Below are 24,632 nucleotides of genomic sequence, written 5' to 3' on the forward strand. Positions count from 1 at the left end.
TCCATTTACTTGTGTAATAACAACGCAAAGACTGCTCATAAGTTTGATTGCTTGGTATGTGACTCCATGCTTATTTTTACTTTGTTTTTAGTGCAGACGGTTATAACGAGGGTCGAGGAACCGGATATAACGAGGCAATAATATCGGTGGTCCCACGGATCTCGTAGTAACGGAGCTCGAGTTTCACTGTTGCGTTTTTCGCAGTGCCGTACTTTTTCGAAGAGAGAAGGCTACGACAGCTGCTTTTTCGGACGTACTGGCCCCCTCTATCGTCGTAGCTGGACCCATCGTAGCGTCTTAAAGAAAGAAAAAACGACAACAACAACAGAGACAACATCTGGGAGAAAGGAGGAAGGTGATTCGGCACGCTCCGCAGCAAAAGAGGAGACTGCGATCGTCGTCAGTAGTGATGATGTCACTGCGCAGTTTTAGTGCAGACGACATGACACGGATGTCACTTCCAAAAAACGAATTACGGTAACATTGACTGCCGGAGGTTCGCGCGCGTACGGTGCAGGTTGACTAGCTACGTCGTGAAGACGTTCTGCCGACTGGCTGCTATATTCGTGTTCACCCCGCTCTTTTCAGTTCAAATTTTATCAACTTCGAGAATTAGTTTACCAATCGACGTCGCGTCATCGACTATTTCAAGCAGCACAAGATCAAGAAGAATAGGCCCTGCAGACTGGCGATTGACCCGGCCCTGTGACTGTGTCTGACCTGTGCATAATATATCCATCCAGCTTGGACACCATTCATTCATATCCCTGTTGCACTGCGGCTGTAGTAGCTGTAGAGCCGTAGAACCCACCAAAATTTGTATAATAGAAGCAAAACGTTGCGTTGGTTACTGTTTCATTTCAGTTTGAGGCTTGCAAATATTTGTGTGTCTGAGTGGATCCAGACAGGAGCGCAAGATGCCACTAGTGACCAGGTGCTGCTGTTGCGACATTCGCACAGGGTCTATGGCCAGTGCGATATACTCAATGGTAAGACAGTATAATATGTTGTTGTCTTACCGAATGATATTGATATTTAAGTATAATGATATTAAATGTAGGAAAATAAGTATATATATGTCATTGCATGTCGGGGCCGCAATAAGGGGGGGGGGGGGGGGGGGAGGAAGAGGAGGGGTTGCAACCCCCATGCAGAGACTCCAACTCTCCTGCTTTCGACAGGAGATCTCCCGCCGAAAGCCAATTTTTGTAAAATCTCCCGTTCTCCCGATCAAGACTTAATTTCTCCCACCCTGGCTTTGTGTCTCCAGTTGGAAAGGATTTCTTACTTATTGCCATCATTTATGTTGAAAAATAAGCCTTATATAGCAAGAGAGAGCTGGACCCGGCCGCAATTCAAGGAACTTCGCGCTTTGGGCAAATCAAGTTGGAGTCTCCCGTTTGGTAGGGGTTTCAGGCGGGAGAATCTCCCGATCAGAAGGTTCTTGGGGTTGGAGTCTCTGCCCATGCCATGACAATATCTAACTGTGAGTGTTAGATTATTTGTTGCTAAATCTGTACAACTCTCATACAAATCTGAATCATGTAAGGTCTACATATATCTCGAATGCTCCAAATCAAAGAGCTCAGAATAGATCTGCCTGATCTAAAGTCGATAGACTCTTCTATAGATTGGATATTATGCACATTTTAATTGTAATCACTCTCATGAATTAGAGTAAAATTGAATGTTGAGACACTTGCATACCATTGATATGGACATAGACTTTTATGTCGTTGCTCGATCAGATCAACTTGCTTATTGCACGGCTCTCAGGATTGCGTTTAACTATATGTGACCCTGCACCACAAAACAAACAAAAAGTCGCCAGACATGAATTTTTAGTTAAGACCATATTCTGAAAGAGCAGACTTTAAGCTTTAAAATGATGTATAACTTATCAAATCAAATGGACTCTCCTAACTTAGACCTAACCTATCTAAATATTGGAAAGAAAGCACAAACTCAGGAAAAGTGTGAACTGAGAAAAGAGGCTCTGAGTGTCTATTCAAGCGCTTAATCTTTACCTAACCGTGCTGGCTGTGCGATGAATGGGACAAAAAACAAGAAGTAAACCACCAGAGTAACAACAATGAAGGGATTATCAGATTAAACTGAAATGAAGTGTGCCTCATTAACATATTCTGTCCATAATTAATGCCAACTGTGAAAGCAGTAGCACTATCCTTTCAAAAGTTATTAGAGTTCAAAGTGAAAAGTGTGTACAAGGTTTTTCAGAAATGAAAAAGAGACTCTAAAGACACACCTAATCACACTATTCTACCAAAAATGTTCGAGATAAACTGCTAAAAAACCCGTTTTATGATCCCAAATTTTAGCATAATGTAAAAGAGGACTTGCTCTTTGAGAAAATATGAAAAAGTCAAGATCAGCTAGGTTGACCCATTTCACCTATTTTCAGTCCTCATGCAAAATCAGTGTGTGCGACTTTTTGTTCGTTTTGTGATGCACGGTCAACCAGCCCTGTTGCTGATGTACACAAGTGTTATTGCATTGTATACGCTGCCAGCATAATCCAATGTTAAATTGAAGTAGGGGTCTAGCAATTCCATTTATATGCAATGTGTTTTTCAAGCAAACGGGAGCTTCCCTAAACCAAATTACATTATGTTTAAAGCCCCCTTTACCTATATGCAGGGCTCGACACTAACGGTGGCCCGGTGGCCCGGGGCCACCAAAAATGAAAGTCGGGCCACCAAATTTCAAAAAAGGGCAAATTTGGTGGCCCGCCTCGGGCCACCAAAATTTTTTGAAAAGTATGTCAATAAATTTGTAACTTTTTGCGCCGGAAATTAGCAGTTAAATTTGTTCAAAGGATGAATGAAAAGGACTGAATGAATGCCTGAGAGTGAGTGTTGCAAGTTTGTTGAAGTTTATTTATGAGTAGATATGTCCAACTTCTAATTCTTACTATCATAAATCTTAAATATTTGACTCATTAAAAAAAAGGACTTTTAATGTTTTTTATTGGGTTTTTTCGGGACACCAAATTTTTCTCTTGGGCCACCAAAAATTTGAAATTTAGGATTTTGGTGGCCCCATCGGGCCACCAAACAAAAAAGTTAGTGTCGAGCTATGCTATATGACAAGTTGAATGAAGTCAGATATCCTACATGCAATTCTTTGTACAGTGCACATGAACACACACAGGATACAGACAGACAGAGGCAGACAGACAAACACACACATATCAATGGACTTCATTCAACTTGCCATACTCATTGTACGTTTGATATTTTTAAATTCCTGATAAAAGATGATGTGTGTGTGCATATATATGCGTGACAAGTCTTTGAAGTTCAGTTTGAATAGATCAGGTAGATCTGTGAAGCTTAAAGTTATTTTGTGTTTGGATATGAATCATGGCCTAATATTCTATACAGAAGAAGTTCTGAATTCTCACTTTTCCACTTATGCCAGTCTTAATTCAATTAATATTATAATGTTCCTTTTTTGTTTGAAAACTAAAAGGATGATAAACTGGCAGTACTAAACCTACTGTAAGATTAAAGTGTTTGAAAGCTCTTCATGTTTCTGCCGTGGTTTGTCATTTTTGTTTTAAAGCTGGTTTTGATAACTGTATTTTGTCTGACAGATATATGCAGCTCTAGCACTCGGGGCGTCTGCTTTCAAGATTCATGTTGATATGCAATGTGAGTACACTTTTCTTGAATCTGCATGAAATTAAGTGAATTAGATGTTGCTATCTGACACAAACAGCAAGTAAACTGTTTTGTACGTATAATATCTTCTCATAAGCCCTTTCTACAACCATGGGATGTCAGTAGTGCAATGACCTGACACAGTTTATGATTTCTGTTGAAGTTAAAGAATGATAATCAAATGCTAATCAAAATAATATAGACCTGGTTTTTTAAATCTGTGCTAAAAGCGGAAGAAATGAAAGTATTGATAAGCAAAACAATATATTTTTTGTTCAAGTATAAAGACAATATATTCTTGTTACAAATACATGTTTTGTTATTGCATGTAATTGAATATTAGAGCTGTAGACTTTAAGAAGGGAAATATGAAAACAGTATATCATATGTCAACAAGAGATTTAAAGTGCAAGTTTATGATACGTACAATTCGTATGATAAATGACAGGTCAATGGAAAAAAGTTTTATATTTATTGCATTGATTGCTGTCATTGCTGATGTGACATATTGGCTAGTAAAGACATCTCGATACAATTGTATAACACTCAGTGAACATATCAGTGTGAATGGTTCTCCCCTTGTAGTTTATACTACAAAGTCATACTGTAAAAAAATCCTGATAGTCAGATTCTGCTCAAGATACTAACAATATATATGCGTTTTTTTTTTCTTCTTTTTTTTAGCCTTCCACGTCAGAGATTTTTACTCTATCAAAACTATGGGGTGATTGCACATACAGTGTAATTATGATACTGGTAGGAAAATGCATAATTAGTTTGTGGTATCTGTGGGTAGCAGCAATGAAAAAAACATGCTATCCAGTAAATTGGGTAAGAAATGCTTGGCCTGATACTACCTGATTTAATGCCCAGACTTCTGTACCTACTGAAATCCTAATGAAATGCAGTGAATTTCAGTAATTTCTTTTGTTCGATACATCACCCAAACAAAATTGCCGTAGCTGAGGTACACACATAAAATCAATAGAGATAAAATGGAAACAAAAACAAACTATGAAAAGAAAAGAAAAGAAAAGAAAACAAAAACAAAAACAAAAAGAAAGAATCCCAAATATAAATGTGACTGATGCTGTACCAGTATTTGTTTTGATAGTGACTCACTGACTAGAAAGTTCTTTCCTGAATTTTGAGGTAGCAGTCTCTCTATATAGGAATTGACTGTCTGGTTTCAGCCTTACTTACACAACAAAGTTGATCCATGGAGCTGTTGTAGCTCCATGGTTGATAACAAGACCATTGTTGGCATGTTGCCTTTCACAGCAGATGCACATTACAGTGTAATGGTGATTTGTGTCTTCAGTTAGGACCTACACTTGTACGTAGGTTGCTAGGACTGGTAATGAAATAGTTGGCTACACATTGTATCAATCCCCAGTTTTCCTGCTTACTGCAAACAGTAAACAAAATTAATGATAAAAGTTGAACATATGGAAAAAAAAAACTTGGATGTAATTTTAACTGACTATCATTTTAGAAAAAAAGGTTATCATACAGTGTTTTCCTTTTTCCTTTGTCTTTTTGAATGAGATGTGATTTATATTCTTTTTTAGTTCTATACTAGTAGTTGTGATGAGATATGAAAAAAATGCTTTCACAGAGTTCATTTCTGTGAAGAACAAAAGCAATCAGTGAAAATTACTGTAAAGGTGGATATTTTCGCGTGACTAATTTCTTGTGCTCGGCACGGTAAGAAGAGTTTCGCGTGTTTTTAATTCCACGGAAGCAAGACAGTAAGTACGGGAACATACGGCAAGCAAAAATATTTGTGTGCTTTTATTTTCATGCTAGTTTCTGGTTGCGTGAAATGCATGAAAATTTCAACACCGAAAATTTCAACTTTTACAGTAGCTATGCAGTGTTAAACTCTTGCTTCTAAAAAACCAATTCATCAGTGTGGGGTGGAAGTGCCACAGTGGCATTTATTTAGCCAATTTAGTTAAAAAATCACCTAAGCCCATCCCCCCCCCCCCCCCAAAAAAAAAAAGAAGAATATGGTCGGGCTCATATATTTGTATCATACACACACCATGCACACTGTTTCTGCAGGAAGTAGAGGTGAGAGAGAGAGAGAGAGATGGCCAATATCAAGTCACTCTTTTTACCCTCGTTATTTAAACAGACAACAAAACTATGACATAGGGCACCATTTAGGAAAAGGAGTGGGTAATTTGTACAAATTGCATCACCCATGACTTAGTTGCTGAAGACGGGTGGCTGTAGCAGTGCCAGAGACATGTCTTCTAGTTAGCTTTTGATCATATTATGTGGTATAGGGAGTATGAGTAATTCATTGTCATGTCTCTCGAGGTGGGATGTAGTTGCCATAGTGATAATCACCTGATGAAGAATCACAGGACGGTTTTTTACCGTTGACCAAATGATGCAGTGTGTATGCACCAGCTTTCTTTTGCAAGGTTCTGTCAGAGGTATTCACATTCATTAAATTTTTCTTGTCACATTATTTTTATTGCAATTGATTGACAAATTGCCGTACATTGAACTAAATCCTGTCCGAGCGTGCATGTCCATGATTTATTAATATGGCTTCTACTAAAACACCCGTAATTGGTGCTCATTTATGTCTGTAGATGTAGGGCAATTTGTCAATCAGCTGCAATGTCAGATACATAATCACCTTAAATGTTCAGCTCCTTCTTTCTGGCTGCACACTTGTACATCAATTCTGATTCTTTATAACAAATTAACTCTCTTTATCGTGGCATAAATCTATGATTTTCTCATGTTACACCTGTAGAATTGCAGTCAATATATCGTGAAAAATAAAGCTCTTGTAGTCCAGTACAATGTAGACATGTGAGTGTGTGATATTTGATTTCCTTATTCTTGCTACTGGTTTATACTGGATGAAAATATTGAGATGAGGAGCTAAACTTATAAATGACTAAAAGTTTCATTGCAAAAGACATTTTAAAAGTAAGCCCATCAGATAGAGCTAAATAAAACTTTTCTTGTAATACCTCATTTATGATATAACAAGGAATATTCATGAAGTTATAATTAAGAATATCCCATATGTTTAAATCATTTTCTTTTTTCAGGGACCTTTAATTGCAAATATTTCTTCTAAACAAGAGTGCAGTTAAAATGTAGCTTGTTTTGTGATAAAACTCTTCAAATATTTTAAAGTGTTTTACCAAGATAAATTCCTGCGGAGAACTGTTATCATCACTTTGAAATTTGACACTCATGTGTGCCATTCTAAATCTTATTTGGAAAATCTAACCCAGAGAATGTTATTATCAACTTGCAAATATAACTGCATATTATGTTGCTTTTAAAGTTAAAAAACTTTGCTAAATAAGGACCACAGAATAGCAGATTTTAAGTTAATCAGAGTAAATTGTCAGAACTATTGTACAACTAGATGATATTTAAGAGAAAAGGCACATAAGTCTGAACAAAACAACACAAATTACACAAATGTTTGTTTGTGTATGTGTGATTTGTAATTGTCACTCTTTACAAAAAAATTAATAATTGGCCTTTCTTGGCTTCTATATTAATGTCATATTGTCATCTATGTTGTGAACTAAAATATGCTCCTCATTTATACTGTGCATTTACTTGCAGAAAAACAAACCGACCTGTAATTCAAATCTATAGTATAAACTTGTACACTGTAAGCAGTGGAGGAACTGTTGACATTGTAATGCATTTTGCGGTCAGATGTTCTGTATCATTTTGTTCTTTTCTGTTGCAAGGTCTCAAAGAAGCAAACAAGAAAAAAAAGAGAGAAAGAAAGAAGGAAAAGAACTATGATGTAAAACAAGTTGCTGATACTGCCATGACAATTTTGTGCCATAGTAAATGTTTGACTATTAATTAAAGCAGATTTAGAAATACAATTTTTTCCTCTGATACAATATGATTTTGGATGAGCATAACACATATGGTCACCTTTACAATCATGAATATGAGCTTTACAGGGCTCAATTTGGCCACCAGTGCCAATGCCAGTATATTTTGATAGTCCCACAAACTACATCCTGTTGCTCAGCAGCAAATGATTAGAATACCTTATTGGCAAAATTGGATTGAAAGTTACCGGTCTGATGACAAAATGAAATCCCTGTGATTATTTCTCTGGCATTGATTATCAATTTAAGACATTAATGAGGTTCAGTTGAAGTGCTGCAGCCAAAGCATGCCCCAATAATATGTGCTGTGACTCGAATGAAAATAACACATACAGTGTAAAATCTGTCTTACCCTGGTACTTTGAATTTTATTGTGCTTTATAAGTAGTGTTCGTGCTGAAGCAGTTCCGGGTTATTATTCCAATTACGTGAGCACTTGATTTGCATTCGAACTGTAAGAATTCTCTTAAGGCAATTCTCATGCAAATTAGTCTAAGGTTGCCTCCATTAACACTTCTAAGAGTTTTGAAGAAGAACTTAACAGTTCATTGAAAATGTATTATAGTGTTCATGCTCTTGAACATATACACAGTATACAAAGAGTTAAAAGTTAGGGTAGAAGTACTTTGGAGCGTTGAGAAATGACATGTTTTCAGTGGCCATGAACATGGACAGGACTTTCATATTTTCACCTTTTGGATGTATAATCAGTCATGATTTTGATCTACAAATTTGTTTGAAGTTTTCTGACTGAAACATCAGTTAACTTTTCCTTTGCCTTGTATAGCTGCATCACATCTGTCACAGGAGGAACGTGCCTTCTTCATCGCAACCTGCGTTGATGTGGCATTCTTCTCTCTCATATTTCTGTCTGCGATAATCTTGCTGTATGGCGTGAAAAACGTAAGTTCTGGAAATTCTTGAATCTTGATTGCACCTTTCATCTGCATTTCCTGTTTCCTTCAATTCCTTTCCGGTATTACAAAATGTATCTTCCTTCTTTTTTTTTTCTTCTTGGTATCATTTTGTGCTATTGTAGCATTGGCAGTATTGTGAGTGGGTTTTTTTGGCACCTATTATAAAATATGACATATCATGATTTTGATATTTGTTTCATTACGTATAGTATTATTGTTATGGACTTTTATATCTTGATATATTCTATCACTCTACATTGGCATGGGTGATCTGTAAAATGTGTGACATATAAATTGCATTATGTACATTGATATTTCATTTGGTTGTTTTTTTACATCATGCATTGTCTGTATCAAGGATGAATGCTGGCAGAGTAAAGTGACAGTGAACCAGGGTGATTTATTAAACCAAGAAACAAAAAGAAAAGAATAGAAAACATGGAGGCTTGGACTCATTAGACTATATCGAATGCCAAAATTCTCTGTGAAAAAAAAAATATGACAAGTTCTTACGATCACATTTTAAAGCAGTTAAAACTACCTGGCGCAAGATGAAGCAATGGCAAGGACACCATTTGCTGTTGTAGCAGAATGGCCATTTATCCCTTTTTTTCCATCTTTCATTAAACCTGTGCAAACTGCAGTTTGTTATCTTGCCTTCAAATTATCAGGAAGTGATTGCTCAAGGAAAAGAAGATTCTGCTAGAAATTGTATCGTTGTTAAAATTTACTCATTCTGTTGAACTGAGCAAATTATTCTTGTTTCCATATATAACCAAAAGGGTGTGATTCACTGCAAGTCTTGTAGATCCAATCCAAGCACTGTCTGAAATGCATCTTATATATCACAGCTTCAAAGCATGTTTATAGTTTGCATTACAGTATCTGTGTCATAAATGCATTTTGCTTTGCATAAAGAGTATTTCATGACTTTCACCATTATAGGAATTATTGTCTAGAATAAAACTGCAGATGTATGTCATTTGAACCACAACAGCACTTTTCAAAATACTTTTGCACTTATTGATCAAACTCCTTGTTGGTTAACCCATTGAGGATGATTTGATTTTGCTATTTACAACATAAATTTCCCATCTAGACACTTGCCCGAGTATACTCGGGATTCGTCCTCAACGGGTTAACCATCATATGTGGCTGTACTATTTAGATTGTTTTACAACTTTAAAAGTGAATAAAATTGAGTATTTATTCTGCCATCATGTTCCTTGTCTATAAACATGCATGCTCTGACCTTATGCAGGGCTCGACACTAGCGGTGGCCCAGTGGCCCAGGGCCACCAAAAACGCAAGTCGCGCCACCAAAATTTCAGAAATGAAGAATTTGGTGGGTTGATTGGACCACCAAAAAAGGTTGGATGTTTGCCTTTGGGCCGCCAAAAATAAAAGTTATTGTGGAGTCCTGCCTTATGGCATTTACATGTACAGTATATACTAATACTGTACAGTAAATTGGCATTCCTACATACAAACTTGCTTATTTAAATATATGATGTATGAACCGTTAAACAGATGCTCAGCGTATATCACCAAGTCCGGTTTTATATCTGTGAAGTTAATAAAAAATAGCATTCCATGTTTATTCACCCAACATTCCACCACGCATGCACTTACGTACTCTTATCAGAATCTGATGATCTGATATGCCTTTACAATGTTGTGTGAAGTATCTCCATTTTACAGGTAAACTAGACATACATGACCCCACAATTAATACACTTTTTATCACGCTGTCAGTAAAATTTTGTTTATTTTTGAAACTTTCCATTTCATGTGAGCTGACAGACACCCATCAATTTGGGTTGATTACTAGATCTGACTGAAAAAAAAACAGCTTTCCCTCAGACATCCACACTTGGTTGTTCCAGATGAGGCATTGTATGTTTTCCTGCCTAACTTGCATAAATCAAATGACTGTAGTATCTTTAAATGAGTGAAAAAATGACAATTACAGTGTTTACCAGAAAGTGACATCCTTCTGACGTTGCTCTGTGAAACAGGCAATACAAGGGAAGTAGGTCTAAAAGCATGCACCGTTGAAATCTCATGATCTCTTAACAAGAGACAGCCTGTTTGAATATCCCCTGTGATAACACAAAGATTTATGCACAATATTTCATCTTGGACAAGCATACAAGTACAAATGTGTAATTACCCACATGAAAAAAGTTTGCCATCACTTTTGCTTGATTTCACTCAAATTTCAACCAATCTCTCCTTGTCACACAAATTCCGTTTCCTCGCTAGAGCAAATTGCACTTTAGTGAGTAGTTCAGTGGAACCAGTCTATCTGACATCATGGTTCTAGTGTTTTTCTTGGTGCAAAACAGTAGTTGTCACGAGCAGCAGATGTGCTGACGTCGTGGGGTGATGTCTGCATAAATTTATCACCTAGTCTCGAGGGGTACATTTTTAAAGTGCTAAATATGGGTGATGGTCCTTGGAGGCTCTCGACTGCATCAATGGTATGATACATGTGAGTTATGAGACTGATACAATGTGTATGATTGCCAATATCACATTAGGGGCAAGTCCAAGATAACGCGCACGTTACGTATGGGACATTCAGAGACTTTTATGACCTGAAAAATAGTGTTAATGGCCTTTGATCATATTGAACTTCATCATGGTGATTGATATCTAGAAGAAGTATAATCATGTAAAAAATTGAGAAAAATGACCTTGACAATTATATTCTAGAAGAGAAAATATGTGCCGTTACGTATGGGACCAGAAAAATTTTGTTTTTTTGAACATTTTTTTCAACCTCAAAACTCTCTGAAAGTATTTCATTCTACAACTTGTAACTCACTGTGATGAAAGTCACAACACTCAAGATTATCACAGGTAAGTTTCATGTCATTAGGCAAAAAGCTCTAATTACAGGTTCTAATTAAAGACAGACATGACGTGTTACGTATGGGACAGTTACGTATGGGACAGTTTGTCCCCCATTCATTTAGTGTGTGAAAACCATGTTTATGGGTATTTAGCATAATTATTGAAGTAAAATCAGTTGAAACTACTCAAATACTGATCCAGATTGTCAAGGAAACAATATTCCCCAAATATTCACCATCATAATCATATTCAATCATATTTTTATATTTTTGTGACCAACCTGGGTATGCATGCCCTTTGTTCCCCATTCGTTTAGTGTGTGGAGAACCATGTTTATGGGTATTTTGCAAAATAATTTTGCAAAATACCCATTTAAACAAATTTTTGCATAATTATTGAGGTGGAATCAGTTGAAATTACTCAAATACTGATCCAGATTGACAAGGGACAATATTCCCCAGATATTTACCATCATAATCACATTCAATCATATTCTATATTTTCTATGACCAACTTGAGTATATGTACAAGTATGCCCTATTTTTATCAGGATAGTTACTACTGAAAAATTGAATAGTTTAAAGTGTTTACTTGCATTGATGATGGGCAGTTTGCCATTTAGTTTCAATAAAAAACAACTTGACACAAGAAATATTAAGTTTAATAAATAAGCAATACCTGCTGCGTGGAACCCCAGTGATCGAGTAGATATATGATGTCTGTCTAGCAGTCAGGTCATTGATTCGAGTCACAACTCAGTATGTATACCCATGAATTTTGTTGTGGCTACTACTGAAAACTGAATAAGGACAATTTGTGTATCACTTGCAATAAAAAAAAAAAATCATTTTACTCTTTTTTCTTCTATACTATCACAACCATTTCAAATTGGATCTCCATCACATAAACTTTGAATTCCTCTAGTCTTAGGATTTTATGCTCTTAAGTAATTCGTACAATTGGTTTCCAATCATCCCTTTAAATGTTGAAAACTGAATCCCAATTTCTACAAAAAACTATACCATCCCTTTAATGCTGATTTTTCATTGTGTAATAATTTTGCCATTTTCCCCTCCCCTTTCTGAAAATTGTTCGGTCAAGTTCATGTATTGTTTCAAGTGTCTATAACTCAAAAAGTAGCTACAATGTTGGGATGCTTTCTTCAGGATGATTGACCATTTGTGTACTGAGGGACCTTCCCAGCTAGCTACATGCATTCACATGCAATATGTATGAGGATGTCCCATACGTAACGCATTTGTCCCAAACGTAACATTATTTCAATGCCTAATAAAAAGTATTTCTTTTACTTTTTTTTCTTTTTTCTCTGGTATTTAATTTCTCTAAACAATAAATTAGAACTTTCCAAAAGGGCATTAAAATAACCTTAGCAATTTCAGAAAAAACCTAAAAAAATGACCTCATTTTGTTACGTATGGGACATCTCATGATAGGACACGAGCTAATTTGCATAATCATTTGCATAATCCCTAAATTTTCGTACGAAGTTAAACTATGTGATGAACTTCTTATGTCCACATATTAATCAATTATTATTTGCTTTCCTTCAAATTAATATGAATTTTTATAAATGTCCCATACGTAACGCTGTGTTTCACATTTATGCAAATGAAGCCCTTGAAATTTGCATAAATTTACATAATATCATTTTTTCCTTCACGGAAACCAAAACTTCAACTCATAAGCTTTAAAATGATACCAAACATGTCAATATTGAGCAAAGATGAAATTTTGCCTTCTGAGGGGACCTTATCTTGGACTTGCCCTTAGACAAACATCGTCTGGATTAAAAAGTCCCATATTTCTTATGTTTTCGACCTCCCTCCCCCCCCCCCTCCATTTTCCAGTCAACAGTAATATTGTCACCATTTGTGTTGGCATGTTATGGTGCTCCCCTTTCTTTCTGCAGCCAAGTGTATAAATTGATGCATCTAAGCACATGGAAACTGAATCATGTCTGGTACTGTTGTAGCATGTTGTTGAAATATCCATACTCTTTTCATGAAGATTCATAACCAAGGGCTGAAACTTCTAGGTCACCAGATGGCAGAATTATTGAAAGTTAGCATGAGATCTTTGTTTGAATACATAGGGTGTTTTTCAGTATCCTTGCAGTGAATATGACAACGTTACTTTGAATTTTCTAGTGTGATGCATACCTGTACATACTTATGTTATCCTTAGAATTTGCTGGTACAAATATACAGGGCACTTCAGAGAGATATGCTGAGTATGTGCTATGTAATTACAGCTAGGTCGAGGCAGGGGAAGGGGATTTATTACTTTCAAGAGCTAAATCCTGTTTGTCTGTGTGTCAACAGTGTGACACATTTAGGGCGTATGACGTCAAACAGTGTCGTAATGTAGTAGTGTTGATACAACGTACATTCTAACAGAAACAAACCACAATATAATGCAACATTATATGGTCCTTGACTTTGTTGCATTATTGCTAATTTCAGTTTTAAAAGAAAAAAAACACAATGCCTTTTAGATTTCATTGCATATATTTTGCATATATGTTATTATATATTAGAGACATAAATGAAAGCAAGTTACATTTCCATAAAGTATTTAGCATAATTTGCAAAGTCGAAAATGTTGTCTTCATATATTGAATTCTTGTACAAGTGATCATGTACAACCATTGTATGTCTGAAGCAAATATTAACAGTGTTTTGTTGTACAGTACTGAATCTGGCAATTGGTTCATCTTTCATGGTCATGTTGAGGTCATGTTGAGACCAAAAAAAAAAAAAAACCCAACATGTACAGCCCGTCAGCTTTATACAAGTTAGTTCCTTTCCCATCTTCTTGACTAGACCTCATGGTACAGTTCTTACACGTAGATCAGTACTTAAACCTGTTGAGGACGAGTCCTGAGTATACTCGGGCAAGCGTCTATGGGAAATGCATGTTGTAGCAAAATCAAACTGTCCTCAACAGGTTGAAAAAGAAATCCACTCCAAAATTGTATCAATTTCGTAGGAAGAGGAAAAAAATCCCTGCAGAACAGTGCAAAAACGATCAAAAATCGGGTAAGAAATATGGGAATTATGATGTTCTAATCTTTAATTTTGATTTTTTTTTGGAAAACACTTCTTGACTAGTCGTTATGAATATTCAAATCGGCAGGTTGATGATGTCATGCTCTCACAATTTCTTATTCATTTTATATACAAAAATGGCAAAACAAATGTTACTTTACAATAAAGCTGATATACCCACTTATACACAAAATGTATAAGGGGGTATATAGGAATTAGCGTGTGGTACACAGTAGGTCAGCTGGTTGGACATTATTGCAGTGAGGTATAGATGTGGAGATTTTATTTTTGTGTTTGCCATGATAACCACAATTTTACTAAAACTTGTGAATTGTAAATTATGTACTTCCACCGCATTCAAGCAATTTAATAAAGTCAAATTTGTATGATCGTGTTGGTATGCAAGACACCATAAGAGTCTGAGTTGCTGGAACCGGGATATTAGTCACCTTCAGTAAGGACTGGTCAAGAAATGTTTTCCGAAAAAATATGAAAGTTCAAAATGTCATATCTTCCTTATTTCTTATTCAATTTTTGTCATATTTTAAAGTGTTCTGTAGGGATTTTTTTTTTTTTTTGTCTCTTTCTTTTGGACTTAATTTAGTTTTGGGGTATATTTCCTCTTAAGAACTGATGATTTGCTGCACAAATGCTTTCACAAGTTTTTCTGCAAGTTAATTGAAACACTCTCAATCGTCACTCACATTGTATTGCCTGAATAGATAGATATAAAAAAAAATACCTGCTCTTAAAATACAGGACTAGTCAATTTTGATCCCCACCCAGAGCAGAGCAATTGTCTCAATCTAACTCTCAATGTGTGAGGAGTGGCCTGTACATTAAACTGGATCCCTGAAAAGCTTCATATTATGCACATAAGCCAGTTTTGTGCACGTAAATATGCAGAACTCTGTGCCAACTTGGCATGGAGTCAACCAAGAGGAGTGGGAATAGCGCTTGTAGACGGTTGAAGACCTGCGTCTTTCCTGTGGAGTGCTGTGCATGATAATACAGGCCTGTTGGGAATTGAAAAAGAAAAAAACAACAACAAAATTCAAAGGATGTGAGCAACAAGAGTTCTGACAGAGTGTGAAATGAACCGAGAAGAATATCCCGAGACATTGGAACTGAGAGAGAATAACCATGCAGAGCAAGAAGTGTTCCAGCATTTTAAAGGGACTCTACAGTACTCAAGTTGAGCTGGGGATTCATGTTTTGAACATTCCTAGATGAGATAATGAGAAACCTCTTATGAAATATGAAAGAGCGTGTAATTTTAAGAAGGATTCAACATTTATTTGATGAAATTTGTTTTCAAATGGCTGAGATATCCTAAAAAGTGATAATAATAAAAGTCTACAGGCCACGCCTTTTATTAGGATCTTGTTGTCTCACCTTGTTTTCGGATATCTCAGCCATTTCAAAACCGATTTTCATCAAATAAACTTTTGATACCCCTTAGAATTGCATGCTCTTTGACATCTCATAGAGTGGTTTCTGAATATCTCGGAAAAAGTTAAATGGACCTCATCTCAACCAGAACTGTACACACCCTTTAAACTTGTATCTACTCAGCAAAAGGAGTCAAATCAAACAAAGAAGTCAAAATTCAGTAAATATGAGATAATACAGAAAAGTTTCGAAGTTTGAAGTTCATGTGTCTTTTTGATAGAATGAATCACTTGGTGAATCAAATGAGGTATAAAGATGTCATTGTATCACAGCTCTCTCATTGACTTGCACAGTACATGTACATTATATTTGTAAATCACTCATATAAAATGAAATCAAAAGGAAGAAACATTATCCTAAGTTGCATAAAGGAGGAGTTGTAACAACTGAGCTGTGTTGTTCAAAGGAGAGGGACTGTGTAATTGTAACTATATAAATTTAAATGGCCAAGCCAAACGTCATTATTTTTCTGTATATTTTTAGATTTAACAGTATATTTGTAGACTGACCAATCATTGATTGTGAGAGGATCATGTTATCACTTCTTACTTTTGTAACTGGCTTCTCAGTTTCATTGAGAGGTACATATGAATATCCAATGTAAAACTTTAAGAAAATGTCACTACCTTGATGCCAGTTTTAATTAAGTCCTACTGATATGTTTGTTCTAATGTAATGAATCCCTGACTCTTCTACAAAAATGGGCAGCTTCGCATCAGGCATGAATTATGCATGGCATGACAATACATTATTGAAATCAATTCAAATTTTATTTCATTTTTCGACAAGAACATACATGTACTCATTTCACTTTCTTTGGTAACAGAGAATAAGGTTTCATAAACAAAAGAAAGCAAACCGATCAGAGTATACAATAATTGTGGAACCATATGGTAATCGTACATTGCTATGAAAACTGAAGTGATGAAAATAAAATATCAATATGCAATCTGCACAAAATGGAGGGACCTGCTAAAAGGGCAAAGCTTGTAGAATGTGGACCCCTCAACTTACATGTTGTGCTAAATATTTATTCACTATTCATTATTTGCAATGCATTCTAATCATTTGCCTTTATACTTCAAAGACCTGAAGAAGTTGAAAAAGTCTTCTGATAAGTTGCTTGATATTGCCCATTATGAAGAGATTTGTAATTTGCATCTGTGTAAACAATTATTTGAATATATTGTACATGTAGGATTGATTTTGTACTTCAGGAGTACAAGACAGTCAGGTGACAATATATATATATATTGTTTTTATTTATTTATTTCTTTTTACCAACAATGAAATGAGTATCAGTATCCCATTTAGTGATGATCTTTCTTTGAAGGGCCTGACATGCTACCAAAGGAAGACTTGGAAGAGTTTGAATGCAAAAAAAGATACTGTAAAACCAGAAATTTTCATGTGCATTTTAATTTTGCAAATTTCGAGAGAGCCAAGATTTGCAAAATCAAAATGCATGCGAAAGGTCTTGTCTACTTGACTACACTATATGCATTGAATGCCATTGGCAATTCATGAAAAGCTTCATACCAGGAAAAAGGCCATCCGTTCCAATTCAGTGAAAATTTCATGCCGCAAATATTTCTGGTTTACCAGTAAACACCATATTTTACACTATATCTTCAAAGTTTCAAATCAAGTCAAATAAAAACAAAATCTTTCCAATGATGCTGCACTCATTGTGTAAAGAATATTTGTAAATATATCAAAATCATCACATAGATATATTTTGATAATTTTCTGTGTTTTTAGCAGATTATTCTTGAATATCTCAAGTTGATAAAAATGGATTTATTTTTGCATTTGAAAAACTTGTCAAGCTTGTTTTCTGTTGTTTGCTTAAAAAATGCATGCCACTGAAATATCTGTAGCATGGCTATGATTTTTCTGAAGAAAAAAAAGTAGAATATGAAAGAAAATGGCTCTTATGGAAGTTATTGAGTGTGTTTATGCAAGATTTTTGTCTGTTTTTTTTTTTTTTTTTTGGTGGGGGGGGGGGGTTAATGATATACATGTGTTTTATTGCTTCCAGATTATCAGGTTTACTTTGTATCAGTAAAGATTGATTAGAATCAGTGGATCCATTCAAAAGTTTTGAAGTAAAATGTGGGCTAATAGAAAAGTCATGTGCTGTTGTTGATGGATGAGAAATCTATAGCAGTTTGTGATGTTGCAGTAGTGAAATACAATACATACATGTAGCATAAAGAAAATTGAAGGAATATTCCACATGATTTATTTTTTTTTCTAGTGTAATGAAAGAGCATTTAATGCAGGAGGAATAACACTACCCATAAAAAAAGAATAGTAACTTTATTGGTGTCATAATATTTCTATGTTCACTGAATCCATGTGTATGTTTAGGGTTAATGGCCTTGAGTTGAATGAGTTGAGGCAGTGACATTGAGTTGCAGTTATCTCCGCTTGGCACCATTGCTCCAAATTGCCTCCAATATATTTCATGCTCCTAGAACTGTGCCAAGTATCTCCAATACTGAGTAGTTGTGACTCTGCTGTTTCCTGTCGGATGTCATTCCAGAGCATGATGTGAGAGATGAGCCCATACAAGTCATGTGGTTGTGCACTTTTTTCATGTGCATTTCCAGAGCTGCAAGAAAGTGCATTACAGGACTCTTAATAGCTATAGAAATTGTACAGGTGTTTCAACTGTGTGGCTTCTTTTTCCTTGCATTTAAAAAGGTTAAGATTTTCAATTATATGTGTTTGATGCACAGCTTCTTGCCTTGAAATTTACTTTTATAATGAAATTCTTCTTTCTATCATTCTTTTTTTTTAAAAATCAAGTATTTGTGTGGTAAATTTCGACTTTGACTGTTTAGTGACAGATTATTTTAAAGAAAGAAAGACAAAATTGGGACTTTTCTGGAGCTTTGACTTGGCCAAGTTTTTTGACTTAGTCAAGGTTGACTGTATACCCTATTACTAGTCGCGCTCTATGAAAACTGCAATCTACAATTGTATGTACTCCAAATTGTTGACCACTTGTGATGTCAAATTAGACTTTGTTATCCATGAGTGCCCAAGTTGTATTTAGTGCCCCCCCCCCATCAATTTTGAAGTGCTCCTTCAACATAATGACATGTTCTGACAAAGCTATACTGACCTGTGATTCCATTTTGAGGGTTATTTTTATGCAGAGTGTATAGTAGTGAAGGAAGAACGTTGTTATTTATCCATCACTGAAAGCAAATTAATTGAAATTCTTGGAAATCCATATTGAGTAACTTTGAGACACAATTGTTATACCATCAAATCAGTGAAGAACACAGTCACTCTGGTCAAATGACATTTTCTCCTTACCAAATAGCTACCATGTAGTTGTGAATAATATGTAAGCAAAAAAAAGATAGAAGATCCCTCAGAGTTAGAATCATTTTAATACTTGCAGTCACACTACTTATGAATTACATGTTCATGTTATTTTCGTGTGATAAATAAGTGTTGTGCAAGTTCTCCAAGCAAGCGATACAATTTGACTGTGCTCAATTGGCACATATATTAGAGACATAAATGTCTAGGCATATCCTCCAAGCCTGAGTAAATTATTGACTCAGATACAAATGCAACAGAGTGAAAAATGTATACAGCTGTAATTTTCATTGAGTTTGTGTATTATGCAAGATAATGAGTGTCACACTAGACTTGTACATGTAAAGGATACTGTAGAAATCATTTTCTTCCTTTTTTTTTTGCCCATGGATGCCCTATTGGATGATTATTTTTCCATTTTGTATCAATTGTCATATTATTATTTCGTTCACATTTTCAAGAATATCCAGTTTTGTGTGATAAATTTCATTTGAGTTACTGTTTGTGTAGGCAAATAATTCTGTAACTGCGGAAGTGCAACGTGTATATGTAAAAGTATATATTTGATATTGCATTTAATATTTCATGTTAAAATATACCATAATGATCACAAATGTCTTTGTATGTCTCTCTCTCTTTATTTTTCTCTAATGATGATTTTCTCCCAATCTCTCAGTACCGACGCTACCTGTTCATACCATTCATCATCTGCATGTCTGTCCTGGTGGTTCTTCAGATTCTCTTGATGTTTCTTCTTATTTTCATTGTAAGTTTCTATTTAGTACATTTTCTCTTCAAACTAAATCATCAGTTGTCAGTGTGTAAGCACATTTACTTGTATGCATTAATGTCATACATAGAGGGGCATTGAATATTAGAAAGAGAGGCAAGGAAAAAGAATTAATGTTTGTTTTTTCCCACTCTGGCTTGCTACCGGTAAAGCACTTTTCAGCAGCAACAGCAGCCCAGAAAGTAGCAGGTAGCAATGAAGTTGTCATGACTGCAGTGAAATGATGATGGTAATAGTAATAATAATAAAAATGAGAATAATAATGGTTATAAAAGCACAAGCCAATGAAGTGCACAAAGCACTAAAAAGAAGTGAAAATAGACAATTATACAAATAGGGAACAATGCACAACAAACAATCAGTATAGGAAAATAATAATGCCTGTTTTATGTACACATCACAGAATGTTGAGATTAAGCACTTTACAAGTGTATTCCACCAATGATATCAAGAAGATCACTGTATTAATCAACCCATGTGTCTTTTTTAGAGTCATTCGCAATTCACTCTTTCAAGGCATGGATCGTTCTTCGAGAAAGAAATTTTCAACACGTCATGAGATATTTATTGACCGGCCAATAAATCTGTCTTGTGCGGAGGGTGTGTAGTCTCGTTATTATTTTGTGCCACGGCACTATTAAAGCAGGCATCACAGTACACATTTGTGTATGTGTGTGTGTGTGTGTGTGTGTACGTGTGTCTTTGTAGAACAAAGAGGAGATATGCGGGGATCACACCACAGAATTATCTCCAAGTTAATTGCCTTCTCTGAAGTGGCTTCCACAATTTCTCTGCAGTCGTTGAGTGAGAGAGGTGGGATTGGGAATATAATGGGTGGCTTTTTTACTGGAGATCAGCTCTTTGTGCATGGTGTATGCTGCAGGTCTTGTTTATATTTAGCAATTCTGTCATGTGTTTGTCCAACAGATGGCCGTCGGTGTATCCACGTCAGGTATCATTGAACTTCTGGTCATCGGTCTGGTCACTTTCCTTAATGTAAGTAGTACAACCCAAGTCTGCACCAGCAATCTCATTTTTTCATAAACCTGACCATGGTATCCAGCTCTTGACTGTTCAGTAACCTGAATATGGTTTCCAGTAAGAAATCTGATTTTGATGTTGTTTGTAAGATGGAGGCATTATTGACCATGTGCATTTTGTAGAGAGAAAAATCATCACAGTTTTGGTCATGCACATGAGATATCAGAATTATCTTTATTCTTAATTCTTTTTTTTTTTTGCTGTTTCAAAGACAGATGAAAATATGAGCAATATTTGCAATTTATTACTAAACCCATTCCGTGCCGAATTCTAAAATCCCCATAGATTTAATACACAGACTGCCAGGTTCCCATAGGGAAGGGGTTAATGCAAACTGTTGGATGGGAATTTGATGCAAAGTCTGGCATGAGGATGTTCTGAAATGAATGACGAAGTTAATACAAAAAGAGCAAGAAACAGTTGCCAAGGTTTGGATATCAGTATCACGTATGAGAAGGAAATGGAATGGTACAGATTGTAGCCCTGGCAGTTTTGATGTCTGCGGAACCAAGGAGGTACAGTGTACTAAGGCGAGCCTAGTGTGTACCTCCTTGGTGGAACTAGGAGCATGCCAACACATCCCTTGCCAGTGCCCTTTGCCAGTAAAGATTTATTATTAGTAGCGGCAAGGGACATGGTTGTTGTTCCTGTCTTGATCAAGAATTCAGCACATAAATAGATACTTTTTATGGGCTGTTTTCGTTTTGCTTTCAGGCAGGCCTTTCATAAAGGGACTATCATGTAAAACATTGTCACCATCCAGTTGTTATTGATAATTATCATTGAAATTATGATTATCATCATCGCTATCATTCATTTGGCAGTGAGATATATCATAATTCATAAGCAAATAAGAAGTGATAAAGGCATGACAGCATAACAATTAATGCACTACATGTTCTTTTATTTTTCTAATAAAAGTATCCTGTATACACATTATGGAAGTTAAAGTACCAGGAAAGTTGTGTTTGTATGTAATGATTATCATGTGATAAATTCAGCCGAAGTCATAACATCAAAACATAATGATATAAGAGTGGAATTTTATTTTGAGCTCAAGTAATGATGTGCAGATGACAGTTTATACAATATTGGCCTGTTTATAACGCTTTCTGTGCCCCACGCCGTTGATGTACCAAGTATGAAATGTTCAGAGGAGAAACAACTGCTGGCAAAAGGAGATTTCTAGGCAAAATGGAGAATAAAAACAAAAGAGATTTCAACACATACTGAGCAATATACTTTCCTCAACTGGAGTTAAAAAAAAAAGAAAGAAAAAAGACAGCAGTAGAGGAGAAGAGTCAAAGTGTACGTTAGTTGGTCTACATGACAGACATTACAATAGTATGTAATGCTTTCATTTAACAATTAAGACACGAATTCATCCAAACCCTTCAGTGGTTGTGGTATTTCATTTTCAACCCTGTTAGTTTCCATTGCCCAGTTTAATGCTGTGTTACATAGTTTATTATAGTCTGCATTTAATTGTATTGAACATTGTATATTCGTATTGAACATACATTTCTCCTACTTTTTAACAGGATGTAAATGAAAAATTTCATTGACATGTTTTTCCCAGCTCTACTGTGTGCTGTGTGTATACTCGTACTACCAGGATCTACGTGATGGCCGAGGGAACATGAGGGCCATTTACCGGGCCCAGGGCACAACGGTAAGTGGGGTAAGGGGATTATGATACAGACTTTCTGGTGCTTTGCTACCGAGGGTGCTTTCATCATCCGTGGCTGTTATGATTGTGCATCACACATGGGGCAAGAATTCCATCCACAAAAATAGTACAGTTTTGTGTGTTCAACATTAAAAAAAATACCCTGTATACTTTTGAAAGGGAAATTAACATTAGGAAGTACACTGACCTTATTGATTTTTTTTTTTGTGTGTGTGTGTGTGTGTGTGTATGCATAACTTTATTTCCATATGCCTTCTGTGTGAAAAGGTTAATCAAGATCATGCTTGTGTGTAGGGGAGGGAAGCAAGCCAGGACAAGTGAGAGACTCACAAGGGGATGATTAAAATTAGGTTAGATTTGCAAATAGTTGTGTGCTTGTTTCAGTACATTGACCGCAAGACTGCCTTTTTTTTTATCAAAGTGACTGTATGAGACATTCTTTGACCATTCTCTTAATTGAATGTCCCTTCATGTTCTATTCAGAATGAATCTAGAAAATATGTTCGCATGTTTTTGCCAGTAAACCATGCCATTTCTGTGTCTTGGTCTAAATTCAGATTTAATCTGCCATTTATATCAATATGTTATTGCCATCAAACTGTCATTTCTTAGTCTTGGTTTACAGACATAGGCAAAGATTGCTTTAAATAAGCAGGGCTAGCTTATGATTGCTTAATTGCATAAATGAACTGTACTTTGACAAGGCTGAAACAACGTCATCCTTCAGTGGTAAGGCACCTGCTGTCCTTGGTGTATACTGTTTGAGTTGTGTTCTTGACTTTCTACAGCTTCCCCGCACTGAAGCCCCACCAGAGAAGTCGGGAGATATTAACCAACTGGAAAATGCCAACTTCGTGCCCCCATACCCTGGCCCGCCCATGATGAACCTTTACCCTGGGGAACCAGTGGTTGCCCCACCCCCTTACCAGCCCCCAGTCGACCCACAAGCCTTTGAGAACAAGGAGCTGTACACGCCACAGGTGTAAATGATATGTTTACAGCTGCAAGAAGTCTGTAGACTATACTTTCTACAACCTTTTACCACAGGAGAGGTAGGCCTAGGCATGGGCGATAATACTTCACGCTTATTATATTCACATGTAATGAGATGACTCTTACAATGACTCATCAGCCCTGAACATCTTTTTGCACCATTTAGCTCATAGCCTTCCATTTAGTGTAGGCTTTGTCTTGCCAACAAAGGTCGTAGGCCTCCATACTGTAAAAGTGGATATTTTCGAATGAGTGATGTTTTGTGCTCGGCCATGTAAGATGAATTTCACATGTTTTTGCGATCAAACAGACAGTTGCATCTGCAGCTAAAGTATATCATGGAATGTTTTGCCCATGCTGCCCCCCCCCCCCCAACACGTACATAGGCAATGCATTCAGGCATTCGGAGGTGCATAGAGCTGTACGCTATAACACTGTTAACAGTGCAATCTGACTAACCACATGACATACACGCTTTCCTTTATAGACGACCGAATGTCAGAGTATTTGTCGTAAGGCCATCCTCCCCTCAATACTTTGTGTACCTGAAAGCAGTCACATATGATATCAAAGTCTCTCAAATTCTTGTGGGGGTAAAACTACTCACCCACTTTTAGAGAGATTTAATGTGACCTGAGATTCCTGCCTTCAATGTACATATAGTCTCTCTATACGTTGGGAACGATATGTGTCGCTGACCTAATTTCACCATTTCACCAAACATAATGAAAGCACACTGTGTTGTACCTTAAATAAAAAAGAAAAGTATTTTCACTACTTGAATGCCATTTAAATGATAGAAGGTCATTTCTCACTGTTCCAAAGGGACCCATCAGCAAATCTCTTTGGGCTCTCAGCAAATCTTGTCAGCTGGACTTATCACACACTTTCTTGTAATGTT

At 36.1% G+C, this 24,632-nt stretch overlaps 1 protein-coding gene across 1 annotated transcript; it reads left to right on the top strand.

Moving 5' to 3' along the window:
• The first annotated feature begins 329 nt into the window (after positions 1 to 329).
• Positions 330 to 23,724, top strand: LOC139710123 (uncharacterized). The gene is made up of 7 exons (XM_071622056.1): positions 330 to 989; positions 3,617 to 3,674; positions 8,370 to 8,485; positions 19,894 to 19,983; positions 20,935 to 21,003; positions 22,628 to 22,720; positions 23,527 to 23,724. The coding sequence occupies exons 1-7, from the start codon at positions 918 to 920 to the stop codon at positions 23,722 to 23,724; spliced, it is 696 nt and encodes a 231-aa protein (XP_071478157.1). The 5' UTR covers positions 330 to 917.
• Positions 23,725 to 24,632: the final 908 nt, after the last annotated feature.

This window comes from Diadema antillarum, unplaced genomic scaffold (genome assembly GCF_040938485.1).
Source record: "Diadema antillarum isolate AM-2024a unplaced genomic scaffold, OU_Dant_1.0 seq00001502_RagTag, whole genome shotgun sequence".
NCBI lineage: Eukaryota > Metazoa > Echinodermata > Echinoidea > Diadematoida > Diadematidae > Diadema > Diadema antillarum.

Excerpts from the sequence above, each read along its gene's own strand:
- LOC139710123 (XM_071622056.1), top strand. The coding sequence starts at position 918 with ATGCCACTAGTGACCAGGTGCTGCTGTTGCGACATTCGCACAGGGTCT. Across the intron at positions 8,486-19,893 it reads TGCTGTATGGCGTGAAAAAC|TACCGACGCTACCTGTTCAT; the intron begins GTAAGTTCTGGA and ends CCAATCTCTCAG. Across the intron at positions 19,984-20,934 it reads TGTTTCTTCTTATTTTCATT|ATGGCCGTCGGTGTATCCAC; the intron begins GTAAGTTTCTAT and ends TTTGTCCAACAG.